An 18,374-nucleotide genomic window follows, 5' to 3' on the forward strand; every position below is an offset into this window, starting at 1 on the left:
ATATATATATATATATATATATATATATATATATATATATATATATAGTAAAAATTGGCACACATGCTTGGGATGACATGGGGTTTTATTAGAACAAAAAAAAATACAAAGTTCACAAAATGTCCGACAGAAGGCGCTGGACGGCGAAACTGCTACCGTGACGGGTGAGAGGTACGCCGATATGTTACAGAATCGCATCGTTCTCAGCCTGGCTGGTAAACACCTGCTGGAACGTACGATGTTTATGCAGGATGGCGCTCCACCCTATATTGCTAGACGCGTGAAAAATCTCTTGCGCGCGTCGTTTGGTGATGATCGTGTGCTCAGCCGCCACTTTCGTCATGCTTGGCCTCCCAGGTCTCCAGACCTCAGTCCGTGCGATTATTGGCTTTGGGGTTATCTGAAGTCACAAGTGTATTGTGATCGACCGACATCTCTAGGGATGCTGAAAGACAACATCCGATGCCAATGGCCGGCCGGTGTGGCCGTGCGGTTAAAGGCGCTTCAGTCTGGAACCGCGTGACCGCTACGGTCGCAGGTTCGAATCCTGCCTCGGGCATGGATGTGTGTGATGTCCTTAGGTTAGTTAGGTTTAATTAGTTCTAAGTTCTAGGCGACTGATGACCTCAGAAGTTAAGAAGCATAGTGCTCAGAGCCATTTGAACCATTTGAACCGATGCCAATGCCTCACCATAACTCCGGACATGCTTTACAGTGCTGTTCACAACATTATTCCTCGACTACAGCTATTGTTGACGAATGATAGTGGACATATTGAGTATTTCCTGTAAAGAACATCATATTTGCCTTCTCTTACTTTGTTATGCTAATTATTGCTATTCTGATCAGATGAAGCGCCATCTGTCGGACATTTTAGAACGTTTGTATTTTTTTGGTTCTAATAAAATCCCATGCCATTCTAAGCATGTGTGTCAATTTGTACCTTTCTATCTACATTATTCCGTGATTTATTCAGTTTTCAAATTTATACTGACTTTTTGATCACCCGGTGTATATATATATATAATGTGTGTGTGTGTGTGTGTGTATGTCTGTGTGTATGTTTGTACATGTTTGTGGGCTTGGCAAACATGGAAACCCCTCCCCACAGTATCACAGGACGCCGCTACAGAAGTAAAAAACAAAATGGCGCAATCCGTTGATAAAGCGGATGAAAACTCCGTCCACAGGCTCTAGCGGGCCCATCGGTACTGACAGACCGCCGTGTCATCCTCCGCCAATGGCGGCATTGGGTGTAGTGTGGAGGAACACGGGGTCCGCACAACTCTCCCTGCCGTTGTCAGTTTTCTTGACCTGGAGCCGCTATTACTAACTCAAGTTGCTCCTCAAATGACATCACGAAGCTGAGTGCACCCTGCTCTAGTCCTCTCACCAAGGAAAAATCGCTGGGAGTACCAGGAATCGAACTCGGGTTCTGCGCGTGGCAGTCATCTGCGCTGGGAACTCAGCTACGATAAAGCGGAGTGTCGTGCAGTAATTCCTTTTCTGTGAAACAGGAAATGTTGTATCTGTGTCAGGCCAATCCAGAGGACTAAATAAGTCGTCTCGATTGGACTGTCACAGCTCCAACATTTCCTCTTCAGCTGAAAACGAATTACAGGACTCCAGTTCGTCGACGGGGTGTGCCATTTTGTATTGATCCTCTAGTGTCGTGCAATAGAACTTCGGTGTGGCGATTTAAACGTGTATCAAGAATTTAGACATGTTCCCGTACCTGAAAACAAACAAAAACTTATTTATATAACTATGTATATTTCTTCGAGATTATAATTAAAACTTTTTTACCCCGTAAAAATCTCAGGATTTGGGTACGACTACCTTGTAAAGCCCCGTAATCTATGCACACAATTTTTTTAAAAAAATTACTAAACGTATATGGTACACTAGAGAACCTCAATTTGTAGCACCATTGCCTAATGGTAATACGAACAAACAAGCGAAGTACCTATCAAAACTATGTCACAACCGAAAACTCATGTTTTGAGCCGCTTCTTCCAGCTGCAAGGTCTCCTTTAGGTCGTTCTTTGAACGGCTTTGAATTATATAAGGGGAAGTAGACCCTTTCGTAGGTTGTTCAGGGATATTTTCTGAGTACTTTGGTATACAGGACACATGGTCTCTGGTGGATCGTTACGGAGTATTAATATGTTTTATGCGGTTTTGTTGTCACAATTACGTTTGCTACTCTGAAAATCCGCGTTACACAGAGAAGAAGCGTGTAATATGCAATCGTCAAAGCTTACCACATATGTAATGGAACAACCAGCAGACGAAACGTGTGTAGTTTTATCACTACGGCTTAATCAGTGTGCAGTATAGTACGCAACAATTGCACAACTGTCCCTTACAGGCACTGTTCAAAATGTCGACCATGTTGATCACACAAGAGCAGAGCTACTCAAAATGTGTTCCGCGGAAGATTGGCGTTCGTCAGGAAGTGAATAAGTGCTCCGTGAGAAACTACTAATAACTGGCGTCTTTTCAACATTTTGACGAAACTATTTTTTTTTAGAATTTTAGTAAGATTTCTGTGTTGTTAGTTATGTTTTAAGTCCTCCTTCGTAGATGAGTGGCCAGCTTAGATGGCTGCCATCCAGAGGATCCGGGTTTGATTCCCGGTACCACAAAGGATTTTTTTTTTTTTTTTTTTTTTTTTTTTTTTTTTTTTTTTTTTTTTTTTTTTTTTAGGAGGACTGGTACGAGTTGCACTCGTGACGCTAACGGAGGAGCTACTTGACCGATCAGCAGCGGCTCGACGGTTTGGGTACTCTGCAAAACGGCAGGGAGAGCGATGTACTGACCACATGCTCTCCCCACCGCATCCATATGATGGCGCAAGGCAGAGGTTGACACAGCTACCGCTAGTTATCCCTGGGACTTTTCGGCCCGGCGAGGAGTTCGTTCTTATGATTTAAAATTGAAGTAATCACTGCATAAAACAAGTTTTCTACATTTTTTAGAAACAATTATTAACCTTCAAAATAAACAAGATGTCTCAACACAGTACCAGGATTCTCAAAGTGTTCCATCTGGGGAAAAGTTTGGGAGCCCCTGTACTAGCGCGTACAGCGACGCACCATCGACTGTTTTAAAAACTCAAGAATCCTAATAGTTTAGCGAGCTACTACTACGGATGTGACAATCATAGCAACAAGTCCTTGTGTGTATCGCAGAGAGTCTCGTATACTAGGTTCTTCACATGTTTCTAAACAAGACACAAGCAGTGTATACTGCAACACTGGAAATACTTAGCACATATTTTCGATGTAATAAAGACACAAAGATAAAGGAGTGAATGAAATCAAACGAAATGCGATTACTCCGCAACGAGCCACCGTTCGCCACGGGTCCCCTATACCAAAATAATAAAAAAAACGTTTTAGTAGTAACAGTCCACATTATGATCTCCTAAAATGTTCCCAAATTCACAGATCATATCCGCGGATAACCTGAAAAAATTTGTCTACTGAGTCTGAATTCGTCCTGTACAATAAATCAGGCTATTTAAATCTATTTTTTGTAGGTAATACCTGCCAGATTTTCAATCCTAAATTACAACACGTCACCCACCACATATTATGCCTATGTTCATGATGTATAGTGCTGCAAATGCCAGTTTGCCATGATGCACATACACTGACGACACACACCAAGTTTGGCGCAAGAGTACAGTCATTGGGTAGTCGGCCGGACAACAGCTTGCGCAAACCAAAGACTTCTGAAGGGATTGGTGCTCTAGGTTCAAATGGCTCTGAGCACTATGGGACTTAACATCTATGGTCATCAGTCCCCTAGAACGTAGAACTACTTAAACCTAACTAACCTAAGGACATCACACAACACCCAGTCATCACGAGGCAGAGAAAATCCCTGACCCCGCCGGGAATCGAACCCGGGAACCCGGGCGTGGGAACCGAGAACGCTACCGCACGACCACGAGCTGCGGACTTGGTGCTCTAGTTTTTGAGTGCATATATACACAGCCGAACCCCCATTAGCATGACCACTACCCCTTAGGTGGTGTAACATACACTGAAAGAGTGGGTATGTAAGTGGACTAGGAGGCTGAGTGTACATTTCTCACTGTTATCATGGTTCAGACAACAGATTTAACCAAGTTATAAGAGGAACGAGTATAGACAGTTCGATCAAGCGGCGAAGACTTTCTGAAAATATGTGCTTCGTGACCTGTTGTTGTGCCATTGTCATGATAGTGTATAATGTGTTGATCAAATGACACCATTGCCGATGTGGCCGAGAGGTTCTAGGCGCTTCAGTCCGGAGCCGCTCGACTGCTACGGTCGCAGGTTCGAATCCTGCTTCGGGCATGAATGTGTGTGATGTTCTTAGGTTAGTTAGGTTTAAGTAGTTCTAAGTTTTAGGGGACTGATGACCTCAGATGTTAAGTGCCGTAGTGCTCAGAGCCAACAGAACTTCATGTGACACTTACGTCTGAGGTGAGATGAAGGGAACAGGGTGTGTCGAGTTCAACCAACATGCTACGGTTGAACATCTTGCAGTCCAAATAAACCAGGGGGCAACCAAGCTTGTTTCTTTCGCTGCCATTTAGCGAATTTTGCATTATTTAGGACTATGAAGCAGACAGCTCGTGCCTGATTCCATTACAACTAAGACGGAGAAGACTTGTATTTTCTCGGCAGTCTTGAGCCTTAGCAGGTACTGATTAGTGTCCTTTATAGCCATATTATGTTCCAGAAAGTTTCTCAAGAGGTTTTCCGGTGTTAGAACCAGACTATAAATCTGCTGATAAAAGCGTGCAGCTTTGCTTCTGGCACCTCTCGACATGCCCAACTGCTGTTGTGAATACTCGATAGGTGGAAAAGTATAGATCGAAGAGAATCAGGAAGAACATGATGTTTTCTCGTCTGTGATTCATTTACTGGGTCCCATCGGGCTCAACACAGTAGTTACCGAATCAGTAAGCGGCCATAATTGTAACCGAAAATTGACGATACCTTTTGGACAGCGCAAGCTGTTGTCCGGCCGACTACCCAATGACTGTACTCTTGCGCCAACCTTGATGTGAGGCGTCAGTGTATGTGCATCATGGCAAACTGGCATTTACAGCACTATACATCATGAACATAGGCATAATATGTGGTGGGTGATGTGTTGTAATCAATAGTTACGACCGACACGAATTGCGAATGAGCCAGTTCAAAATCACAACCTCTTGGAAGCTGTAGAAAACAAACTAATCCCTTCGTTCGGTATACTGATGAAATTATACGGAAACAGTCAACAATTCAAAATGGCTCTAACAAGGGAAGCTCCCCATCGCACCCCCCTCAGATTCAGTTATAAGTTGGCACAGTGGATAGGCCTTGAAAAACTGAACACAGATCAATCGAGAAAACAGGAAGAAGTTGTGTGGAACTATGAAAAAATAACTAAAATATACTATTTGAGTAGTCCATAAGCAAGATAGGCAACATCAAGGATGGCGCGATCTCAGGAGCGCAGTGGTCCCGTGGTTAGCGTGAGCAGCTGCGGAATGAGAGGTCCTTGGTTCAAGTCCTGCCTCCAGTGAAAAGTTTAATATTTTATTTTCTGTTTATGTGACAAACTCTTATGTTTTCATCACTTTTTTGGGAGTGATTATCACATCCACAAGAAAACCTAAATCGGGTAAGGTAGAAGAACCTTTTTACCCATTTGCAAAGTGTACAAGTGAGGTGGGTCGACAACAAATTCCTGTCATGTGACGCACATGACTTCACCAGTGTCGTATAGAATATATCAGACTTGTTTTCCTGTGGAGGAATCGGTTGACCTATGACCTTGCGATCAAATGTTTTCCGTTCCCATTGGAGACGCATGTCCTTTCGTCTACTAATCGCACGGTTTTGCGGTGCGGTCGCAAAACACAGACACTAAACTTATTACAGTGAACAAAGATTTCAATGAACGAACGGACAGATCATAACTTTGCGAAAATAAGAAATTAAAATTTTAACTCGAGGGCGGACTTGAACCGCTGACCGTTCGTCCCGCAGCTGCTCACGCTAACCACGGGACCACGGCGCTCTTGAACTCAGACTATCCTAGATGTTGCATATCTCGCGCATAGACAACTCAGTTTGTATATTTTGCTTATTTTTTCATAGTTCTATACAACTTCTTCCTGTTTTCTCGATTGATTTGTGTTCAGTTTTTCAAGGCCTATCCACTGCGCCAACTTATAACTAAATCTGAGGGGGGTGCGATGGGGAGGTTCCCTTGTAAGCACTATGGGACTTAACATCTGAGGTCCCCTAGACTTAGAACTACTTAAATCTAAGTAACCTAAGGACATCACACACATCAATGCCCGAGGCAGGATTTGAACCTGCGACCGTAGCAGCAGCGCGGTTCCGGACTGAAGCGCCTGGAACCGCTCGGCTACAGTGGCCGGCTCTGCCAACAGTACTGATATTTTCTTCCTAGCGTAGCAGAAAACTCATGCTTCCATTTGTTTTGACAGACGCGTCACTAATTACTTAAATACAGTGTGCGATCTGCTGATGCCGTACTCTAGAACTCATTAAGTATCAGCTTTGGATTTGGATCGAAGCAGTCTGATCGCCGATGCCCCACGAACACACAAAACACCTCTCTGAATCGGTTTTATGAAGTACAAGTACATCACATTCTGATAAACATCGTAACAACTCACTCAGTATCACTCTTTTTTCGGCTTTAGTAATTTCATGGACTTCTCTGATTGTATTACAGGTCTGCAGTTTCTCTGTGCAAAAGTGTGCGAGCAGAGTTCCCGGCGATCCCCCATCGTCACCCTGTCGCAACTTTCTTTTTTCTCGGAGTGTAATATGCAACTGATTCTCGATGAACCGAAATATCTGTCTTTATATACATAGAGGATGGTGATGATGTTTGGTTTGTGGGGCGCTCAACTGCGCGGTTATCAGCGCCGGTACAGATTCCCAACCTTTGCTCAGCCCAATCTCGCCACTAATGATGATGAAATGATGAGGACAACACAAACACCCAGTCATCTCGAGGCAGACGAAAATCCCTGAGCCCGCTGGGGATCGAACCCGGGACCCCGTGCTTGGGAAGCGAGAACGCGACCGCGAGACCACGAGCTGCGGACAATAGAGAAGGGCTGCCCTTAGAGTCGTCGAGCGCATTTTCTCTGGTGTTTCGGCAGATATTTGCAATTTCATTTTTGTTGTAGGTAGGTAGACTGAGCTGAAACAAATACTGCACATCACGTCCTTCATGTGACGCCCAGTGTCAACCGAAATTGTCTGTTTGTTCTCATTAAAATCAAATGATTTTAAAGCGAAATTTTACAAGCACATTCGATAGAGCAGTACCTAAATTAGTCTAGCTCGAGATGCGGTTTAGTGATATGTTTTAACAGTTATGGTGAAACACGGAAAGTAAACAGTACTCCAGCAGCGACTGAGCAGCGCTGCTTTGTGGTGGCAGCAAGCGCGGGACAGGGCCAGGCTGTTGCTTCTGAAGTACTGGTTATTCTTCCTGTTTTACTGTCGCTTTTAATACATATCGCTAAACCGACTATCGTACTAGACTAACTTGGGACCGCTCTGTCGAATGGGCATATAAACTTCCTCTTTAAAAATCATTTTGTTTGCAATGGGAAACAAACCGGTGTTTTCTGTTTACCCTGCCGCATGAAATACGTAATAAACAGTATCTGTTTGCAAAACGAAATACCAAATACCTGCCGGAACACTAGAGGAAATACGCCTGATGGTTATTAGAAGAAACACTCGCTACAAGCACAGCAAAAGATGCAGTTATTGACACTTACCGTCAGTGCCACAGATCGCAGAGCTCTCAAGTCTTTGCAATGAAGTATATACAGCGACTGGTACTCACCTGCAAAGAATAACATACGATTAAGAAGTCTGCTTAACAGAATTTTAGCCGACATTACACTTAATTATATATTAACTAAAGAACAAAATATACTAATGAGATGCTGTTGACAGTTCGGCTGACATAGTATGGGCGTAAGAAGTATAAAAATGTTGTATAATATTAATTCAGACAAACGAAAATGTTTGTGATTTACTTTGAGACCTACGTAGCATACGAAATTCAGCTAGTTTGTAGTGGGAAGTAAAGTTTCCTTTACTATTCATTTAGATACGGTAGTTAATCGTGAGGAGGGAAGCCAAAGAACGAAACAAGAGGATTCTGCACAAAAAATATTCATAGATTTACAACGTAACAAAGGAAATAGTAAAATGAATTGCATTAAACCTCTCCCATTTGCTGAGAGCTGTACTAATCCACTGACAGCAAACATAGACATGAAGATGAGTTAAGCATTTCATGTTGCAAAATATTCTGCGCTATAGATTTGGTATCCAGCGATATTCTCTCTCTCTCTCTCTCTCTCTCTCTCTCTCTCTCTCTCTCTCTCTGTGTGTGTGTGTGTGTGTGTGTGTGTGTGTGTGTGTGTGTGTTTGCGCCCACGCGTGCGTTCGAGCACGAAGAAATCGTATGTATTACGTTAAGTACTCTTCAGTGTTTCATTTTCTAGCTGTAAAAAGCGACGCTTATAGCGGGATGTACACGTGAATCTTCTATAATTAACCTTCGTGAAACTGACTAGCCGTTCTTGTGCGTGATAATACACGCATAATCTACACAACACGTAAACGACTCTCTCAAAGCTGAGGGTAAACCACTGATGAAATTTCATCTGCGGCTGTTCCTACACCCGTTTACAAGATATATTGGAAGTATTATTCCGCATCCCTCTTTCTTGGAAAACATGGCGGCTGGCACCACGTCGACGATTAGTTACATGAGGATGGTAGTCAGCTGTGCATTAGCGCCGCTCTTCATGCACGACGTAATTTTTTACAATCCAGTAAGCTCTGTTTTCTCTACTTCGTTTCTTTATGGATAACGGTTATCTCTGCGCCGACAAGAAATTATCAATATTACTGTTTTAACTTCCATATTTGTTACGTTTTACAGTACTTTCGAGCATCAACATTTAAACGAGTTAGGAAAGAACTTACAGAATAAGTAAGCAGCTACGAGATTCCAAACGAGTTAACTGTGCAGCCGAGCACCGTCGTGAATAGAGGCACGTAGCAGTGGAAACACGGATTAAAGATGCGGCCACTCATTCTTCTGGTTAATTATGCGCCGGCATAACGCGTGTCCTTCCACCCTTCTGCAAGCCTAAGGACATGCCGCAAAGCGGTGCACGACGCTCACATTCACAGACCTCTTCTCCAGTAAGCTCTAGATTAACATGAGAAATATGACTTCGAAAACAAAGTCTGAAAATTTTTTTTGTCAAATGATGTTCCTCTTCACCCGGAGATGCTTTGTGTATTAACTGAAGTGCGCGCCAAAAGTAAAAAAATAACAACATGCTTACTGTGTGTACTTTGAGAAAATGGAGCACTTAAACGTACAGAAATCACGTAATTAACATTATCAAACGCTTAACACAGGTTTCGTAAACAACGACCATGTGAAACCCAGCTCGCTCTGTTCATACACGAGACCCAGGAGGCTGTAGATACTGATGCCTAGGTTTATGCCTAGTTGACTTCCGAGAAGCATTCGATACAGTTTCTCAGTGCTGCCTAATGAACAAAATACGAGCACACAGAATATCAAACTGCGTAGTTGGATTAAAGAGTTTGTAATAGACAAAACACTACATAACATTCTCAATGTAGAGCAATCTTTAGACAGAAAAGTGATTTCGAGCGTTTCCGATAGAAGTGATGTAGGACCATTACTTTTCACAATATGCACAAGAGACGTATTGGGCAACTTGTCAAGTTCTATGAGGCTTTTCCTGTCCGGCATATTTTGACAGACTGCAATTTTATACCGTGATGCAAGGGCAGAAGCACAAGTTGATGTGGATCTGCCCTGTGTTTTAGCTAACGATGAGACGTGTGTGTCTAGGGTTTTTAAGTTTTGTGATGTGTCTGGACTCTGGCCTAAACTTTTAGGCTGGAGGTTTTAGTGTATTGCAGAGTGGCTGACTCCTCCCTTTTTTCCTTGCGGTCAGCCAGCCACTTCCATCTGCTCCATTGTTTTAGCTCCCTCTACCTTTTTCTTCCTGTGTTGTCCATGTTTTACTGCTGACGCCCTGCTTCATCCCACGCTTCGGTGTGGGTGAGCACATATTTCTTTATGATTGTTCCCTGTGTTTTATGTTCCGTTTGATGTAAATGTTCTGAGTTTTTTTTTCTTGACACCCGTCTCACTATGATACTGAACGGGTGCTGAAGACCTTGCTGTCGTGCGCCCACAAAACCCTTCTACTACTACTACTACTACTATGAGGCTTTTCGCTGATGATGCTGTTGTATAGAGAGAAGGCGCCACGCTAGAATATTGTATCGAAATGCAGGAAGAGAAGCAGAACATCGACGCTTGGTTTAGGGAATGGCAACTTACCCTAAACCTAAACAAATGTAACGTATTGCGTATAAGAAGACAGAATGATCCATTATTGTATGACGACACGTTTGAAAAACAAACGCTGGAAACAGCTACTTCCGTAAAACAGCTAGGGTTGTGCGTACGGAGCTATTTCAAGTGGAACAACCACATAAAACTAATCGCAGGAAAGTCAGACGCCAGACAGATTCATTGGAAGAATCATCAGGAAATTTAGTCCGTCCACATAGGAGCTAGCTTACAATATCCTCGTTCGACCAGTACTTGAATACTGGTCGTCAGTGTGAGATCTGTACCAGACAGGATGAATAAAGGAAATACAGAAGATCCAAAGAGAATCAGTGTGTTTCCTTACAGGTTCGTTCAGTAAGTACGAAAACTTCAAGGAGATGATCGGCCAACTACAATGGCAGACCCTGCAGGAGAGACGGTTTGCATCTTGACCAGAATTCCGAGGGCGTACGTTCCTAGAAGAGTCAACAAATATATTGTTTCGTCCTATGTATATCTCGCATAGAGACTATGAAGACAAAATCAGAGAGAGCCCGCACTGAGACTTAACCGGCAATCGTTCTTCTTGCGACTGGAACATGAAAGTGGGAAATGACAGCGATATGCAATTCACCCTCCGCGACGTATCGCGAGGTGGCTTGCGGAGTATACATGTAGTCGTATATGTAGTTTCATTTTACTGCAAATATACTGCATTTGCAAAAATACCTTGCTTAGGTTCATGAAAGCTAAGATTTCCATGTGATACCACTTGACAGGACTGTGATGTTCCAAAAGTAGTTTACTAAAATGGCACATTTTATACAACAGTAGTACAGTTTAGGAAGAGTACTGACGGTATAATGCAGTGTGCGACGAACTAAACTTTTCTGTCGTTTTTGGTTGTGTGAATTATTGTCGTCGGTGATAAAGAAATTCGTTATTCACGACTGTAATTAACCAATAGCGTAGGAAAGTATCCTCAACATCGGAAATAGAAATCGAAAACATAGTAATCGGGAAACAGAAATAAAGTATTGATTCCATTCCTTTATCCAGAACTAGGTGACTGATTAACTAGAATTTACACCGTTATTAGTAAGACGTTATAAAAAGTTAATCAACATAAAACGAGACGGACATTGTTCGAAAATGCAGTCAAGGCTGGAACTAACAAGGGAGAAAATTGCGTGCTGGTAATAACGAGAACAAAGTGTAAAGCATGACACTTTTTGTCGAAAGAGAAATGGTAATTAAAAACTCCTGAAGCAACAGCAAAACTGTATTGCTTCCGACTGTACGTCTCTTCCAACAATCTCAAGAACATTTAGGTAATTAATATTTACAACTAACCTTTTAAGGTAACAGGCAGCAGACTTTGTATTGTTCGGAGCTACGTACATAAATGATTCCAGAATGAGATTTTCTCTCTGCAGCGGAGTGTGCGCTCATATGAAACTTCCTGGCAGATCAAAACTGTGTGCCGGACCGAGACTTGAACTCGGGACCTTTGCCTTTCGCAGGTAAGTGCTCTACCAACTGAGCTACCCAAGCACGACTCACGCCCCGTCCTCACAACTTTACTTCTGTCAGTACCTCGTCTCCTACCTTCCAAACTTTACAGAAGCTCTGCTGCGAACTTTGCAGAACTAACACAGCTGAAAGAAAGGATATTGCGGAGACATGGCTTAGCCACAGCCCGGGGGATGTTTCCAGGATGAGATTTTCACTCTGCAGCGGAGTGTGCGCTGATATGAAACTTGCTGGCAGATTAAAACTGTGTGCCGGACCGAGACTCGAACTCGGGATCTTTGCCTTTCGCAGGCAACATAAATGATGTTCTGTTCTTCACTGATGTCAGTTACTGGTGTATTCTAGTTTTCTTGTATTTAATCTTCATTGACAGTGATGTCACTGGAGAAAAGGAATTCGCCCAGCTTTGGGAAGGACGGGGAAAGAACTTGGTCGTAGGAGTGTTGCGGCAAGATGCTTACCGAGCGTCTAAGGCGATTTCGGAAAAGCGCGGGAGTATTACTGAAACGATACATTTAGAATCTGAACATGCATATCGCTCATTGTTATTAGAGCGTTTTACAGCTATCTCAAGTCTCCGGGCTGGACTCTGTCGCAGGAATATAGACGCCAACACCTTCTGGATAAGAGCATGCCTGCCGCAGGTGCAGCCTATTTACCGACTATCGCTCCGAAAGGAACTGCAGTGGTAAAGTACCGAACTATTCACCCAATATCACGCCTGTCAGGCGTGGAAATTACGCGTGGGAAAGAAATAGGATAAACGTTGACTGCGGAGGGTTCATTCGTATGCACTACCACTGGGTTAAGAATGACGATGGTTAAAGTTTACACTGAGAAATAATGTTTCTGATGAAAATAATAAAAATTAATATGAAGGAACTACTGTAGAGAAAAGGAGATTTAAATGATTTCTATTTTCTCATCCCACTCCTTCCAGCCATTAAATAGCAACAGTCCTCGTGCAACACAATTTCCCAAAATACTGAAGAAACTGGGAAAAAGGCAATACGGAAAACAAGATATTAATTCCGCCCGTGCGTACTGATAAGAAATGAAGTTGTAAATTTCAGCAACTTACGTATGATTATTGACTTTATTGCTCAAAATGTTACAGCCTTTCTTGGCTCTGCGGTATTCTATTAGCCGACATCCAACGCAATAGTCTGGGAATGTCTACATTTAGATGTTAAGTGGTTGATGTACCTTCATCATCTTCAAGTATCTAGTAGAAGAGTATTGAACCAGTTAGGGACGCTAACATCGCCTTTGATCTACATTTACTCTCTTACAAAGCAGTTAAATAGGATCGGTAAGAATTTGAGAACAATGGTACAATCCATAAGTATATCCTTGGAATTAATACAGTAAGACCTCCATTATTTACGAATGAACCATATTGTTGCACAGAAAGTGGAGAATGATGCGCCAAAAAATTTATTCAATAGCCTCTCTAGTGAATGCCAACAGACAGTAAATACAAATTTAAAAACCAACTGAAATCATTCTTGCTTTACATCCCCGTCTTCTCCATAAAGAAAATATCTATAAATAATGTGTGTGGTGTGTGTGTTTCAGTAAACCAATTTAATCACGCACTGAGTACAATGTAAACTTGAGTTAGAAATTCTCACCTGATCTGCATGGAACCACAAATTAATGAAGAAAATATATTTTTTTAAATTAGTTCGCAAGTCACACATTGTAAAAAAGTACCAAAAAACGGCGTTATGGGCGTGTTTCCTTTCGGAGATAGTATGAAGGAAAGCAAATCTTTTCCTTCGCTTTTATAGAGGTCATTTTCCGTAACACGTGAAGAAGCTGTAGCGCTCGAGGAGTCGACTGCATTATGCATCTCATCACAACAGGGAATACGGACCGAAGTTACACTGGGAATGGAGACAGCCTTCACTTAATTTGTGCAGGGATTATTATGGCCTCATAGCTCATTTATCACCGAGTGCGGAAATACGAACAATATGTCGCGACATAAAGCAAGAGCGGAGAGCAGTTTCATTACTCGTCACCCTAACAAATAGACACGAATTACCATAAAGAAAAACGTTGCACCCAAAAGGAAATTACCTCAGGCGGCGACGAGGGTCGTGGAGGGTGTTCATTTCCTCAGACGGGGCACTCCAGTCTCCAGATCCAATAAACTGCCTCCCGCATTTGTTTCCATTTCTTTCAATACACCGAAGGGATGGAGGGTCCGACCAACGGCTTTAAGCAATTACGGAAAAATCCTGAAGCGTCAGTTTCTAAAAATGTAGCTCCAGCAACACACAGACAGAATTTAGTCAACATCGTTATATCGGCATTTTTGCGATGTAGACTCATGAATTCATATACCATAGTTTGTAAAAATTGGAGTGGGACGATCCCAACAAATCCCGATATGTTGATCGCAATAACACAGAAATGCTTTTCGAGTCGAAAACAATTTAATAATGAAAAAGTGTACGTAAAGAACTCATGTGTATTTACAAAATTAGCATATGGTTATTTTTAAAACTGTAGATACAGACGTCTTACGACGCAGCATTTATGAAGAAGATTAACAGAAGAATGTGATGTGTAAAACAAAACGTATGAGATACGTATAAAATGTCCAAAAAATGGTGAAATATCAACGCCCTTTCAAGCCATGAATCCCTTACACGAGTGTGAAAAACTGCATTAAAAAGCCCTTGCTTGAAAAAGCAAGGAATCACAAGTTTTTCTACGAATACGTGATGGATAGGCGGTAGCAGCAATTATAGCTTCGACAGTCTAATTTTTCAGTCAAAGATCACTTTACATTTGCATGAAAATATACAGATATTTCAGTTCTTTAACATTGCACGAAAACAGTTGAGTGTGAGTATTTTTATTTCATAGATGAATAACACTTTAGCCCCCTAGAACACGCATACATTATCAACAACACATTTAATCTGAAGTGTTACTCCACGAGTGTTGACTGGACGCTGTGAATGAAGAGTTAGGCATCGTCACTTACAGCAACAGATCTCTTGCTGTTATAGTCTGTAGCATATATCTTCAGCTGTCGTACAAGGAAAACAAGGAGGAGATTTGTCACAACTACACAATGGATATTGTAACTAATAAACTGATTTCGATGAAAGTAGGTAACTTTGAAAGCCTGTAATAAATATGAACTCATGAAAATTCTCTAGTTAAGACGCAGACATTAATTAAGGAACTTGATTACTCTTACGGTGCTTTAGTCTTGGATATACAGGGCGCGCATGTTATCAAGACACACCTAATGCTTCACAAACGACTGTATATGAAGGGTAACGTTTCGGCAGTACGCAAAGGAACATCTATGTTTCATCTTACTCTTTTTATAAATACCCTAAACTACTTGAACTGCTCAGATTTCGAAGGAGTAACACGACTTTTAATTTTGAGTGACGTACTTCTTTATCTGTATTTGAGTTTTTGGAAGGGGACTAAAACTGTATAACGATTTTAACGTCCACAGTGAATCTTCTACAAAAGAAAAAATGTAGGTAACAAAAATTAATTGTAAGGTACATCTTTCACCTCTATTGTCTGTAAAATATAAAATCCACTAACGCCTTGATAATTAGAATACTTCCCGAATGTTTTATGCACAAAATTCTAATGTGAACATTGAGCATGAGCTTTTATCACTATACTAGCCTTTTTGAGGGATATCGGATTTCGTTTAAAAGAATGTGTTTCACTTGCGTGCGATAAATATGTTACGCGTCTTAAATACACAACAAAGTGATTAACTTTATCGATATACTGAAATAACTACTTCTCTGTGGAATCGCAGAGTTCTTCCAATGTGATTCAAGAGCCCTTGAAAATAGAAGTCTACAGATAATACACTTATTAAATTAAAATATAAAAATTATCAGCTGCATATGAAGATCAAAATAGACGGTATAACGAAGTTTCTGCTCGTTATCTCAGATTTAATATTTAATGTTCAACGAAAACGAGTCAGCTCTTGGCTTTCATATTTGGCATATTTTCTGTATGCGAAAAATTCTTTGTGAAATCTTTAAAAACTTAATGTTCTTATACTTGAAAGGTTCTTGAAACCTAATATACAACGCATAATTTAACACATCGCTAGATTAAAAAAATTCTAAAGTTAACGATACAACAAAATACTGGTTTTCTTACGAAGAATTTGTTATCTAAAACATTGCTTCGGTATCTCCTTTATGAAGTATCAGAGGCGTTGATAGTAAATGTGTTACGACCGGCTTTCTGCGCCGTGCATTTGTTTCTGTGTTCCATTCTGCACAAAAGCAAGTACAGAAGTGACATTTTACTAAGCGTCAGGGAGAAAGGGATCGTAATTATAAAAACAAGACACGTTTCATTCAAAGAGACTCATACTAATTAAAAGAGCCCGGCAGCAATTTGTTTGCTCGTTGTCCCGTTTCTTATTCCAACTGTGTGTTAGCCATTTGTTCGCTTCGTCCCCCCCCCCCCCCCCCCCCCACGGTCCCCCGCCACACCCCTACCGGCTAGCGCGGCTCCTTAATTTTTCCCCTTCCTTATTTATTTTTCCCCTCTCTTGTCTCAGCCTTTCATTCCTGCAGGCGCTAATGGTGTGTTAAACGCGCTGGTACCCTCTGGTTCCCGAGGAAACCAAGCGAGCCAGCCGCCAGCAAGGAGCAGAGCTTAGTTTCCAGTCTAGTATGTTGCTTCGGGCCATTTAGTAACTCCTCTTTCATTAAACAAACGACACACGGTAAAAAAACGTCGCAACAGGATACTCCGACGAGAGGATTCTTGAAATGTCGCCGGGGTGTTTAGCAAATTCTTTATTTAATCTCCTGGAAAACAGACGACAGTGCTGAAAAAAAAAGGAAGAATGCCATCCAATTGGGAGTTTCTTTTCATTATGATGAATTTTCGCGGAATTGTGAAGCATCTAAAACTCCCATTCTTGTTTTCTCCTTGTGTTATTTAAAAAAAATACAAATCCTGTCGAACGAAATCCACAGAAGTGGTGCATGAGTGGACTCATTTTCGAAAGTCTGAGTTCAAATCCCCGTCGCACTACCCACAGTTATGTCTCCCGTGGTTTCTTTTAGTCACGTCAGGTGCATGCTGAGTTTGTTCCTTTGAAAATGCCTCTCCCATTTCTTGTCCCAACCTTGTCCATCACGAGTTTGGCATTCTGTTTAATGGCCTCTCCATTGACGGAACCTTTAACTCTAGTCATCCTCCTACTCTAGGCACTACAGTCTGGAACCGCGCGACCGCTACGCTTGCAGGTTGGAATCCTGCCTCAGGCATGGATGTGTGTGATGTGCTTAGGTTAGTTAGGTTTAAGTAGTTCAAAGTTCTCGGGGACTGATGACCTCAGAAGTTAAGTCCCATAGTGCTCAGAGCCATTTGAACCTTCTACTCTTTAATGTCAGACAGTTTTATAAAATCATGTTAGGCTTTTATAAGTAGGATGGTGCTACTGATACGTTAAAACCGTGAACTGAGCCTTGAAAAAGGAAGGAACATTATTTATCAACGTCCAGTCGACATCGAGGTCATTAGAGTCGAAGTCCACGCTTGGAATGTTTCGAAGACAAGCAAGGAAATCTACCGTACACTTTAAAACGAACCATCCCGTCATTTGTCGGTAGCGATTTAGGGAAACTATGGAAAATTTTAATTTGGATGGCCGGACGCGGACTTGAACCGCCATCCTCCCGAATGCGAGTCCAGGTCGTGACCACTGCGACACTTCGCACGGTCGGCTTCAGGCTTTGAGCTTCAAACGTTATAGAGGAAGCTGAGCATATGAGTCCAGCTCGAGATCAGACAGATAATTTGAGTCTGTCAGGAAGATTTACGTTACAACATATGTGACGGACCTGTTTCGGAACTGTCCACAACGAGTTACGTCAGTATTGCCTTGTTTCTGCAAGGAGCGGAATCCACTTATGAGTCAGACACAGAGGATCCAACGTGATAAGTTTCGATACATGGACTGTGTTAAATGTGTGAATGTGCAAAGTACACCAGGAAGTTTAACTGAAATTAATGCAATTTCTAATGACTATGCTGTATATATAATATTGTGCACCAAATCTGTAGTTACTCCTTCTGTGGCTAAATGGTTAATGCCAAACACCAATAAATATTTAAAAAATTACAATAGTGTTAGGTGCAGAAAAATAGGATATACTCTTCGGACTCAATTGAAATTCTAGTTGAAAGCAAATCAGAGATCTCAGAAGAAATAGGAACATCCCGTGACTTATGTATAACAGAGCGAGTATCGCTTACATGGAGTAAAAGGTAGAACAATCGCGACAGCGTATTCATCCGCGAAAGGAACAAAGATTATTGTGCAGCGAACGTATTCTATTTTGTACGCTGCAAGGAAGGGTTAA

General features: G+C 41.8%; 1 protein-coding gene across 1 annotated transcript in view; it reads right to left on the reverse strand.

The window, feature by feature from the left end:
• Window positions 1-7,776: 7,776 nt before the first annotated feature.
• The window catches only part of LOC126184299 (uncharacterized), a 574,731-nt gene continuing 564,133 nt past the window's right edge, over window positions 7,777-18,374 (reverse strand). Inside the window, exon 5 of the mRNA XM_049926676.1 lies at window positions 7,777-7,890. Within this exon, the coding sequence (XP_049782633.1) occupies window positions 7,887-7,890 (4 nt within the window). The 3' untranslated portion in view covers window positions 7,777-7,886. The remainder of the gene's footprint in view (window positions 7,891-18,374) is intronic.

This window comes from Schistocerca cancellata, chromosome 4 (assembly GCF_023864275.1).
Source record: "Schistocerca cancellata isolate TAMUIC-IGC-003103 chromosome 4, iqSchCanc2.1, whole genome shotgun sequence".
Lineage (NCBI taxonomy): Eukaryota > Metazoa > Arthropoda > Insecta > Orthoptera > Acrididae > Schistocerca > Schistocerca cancellata.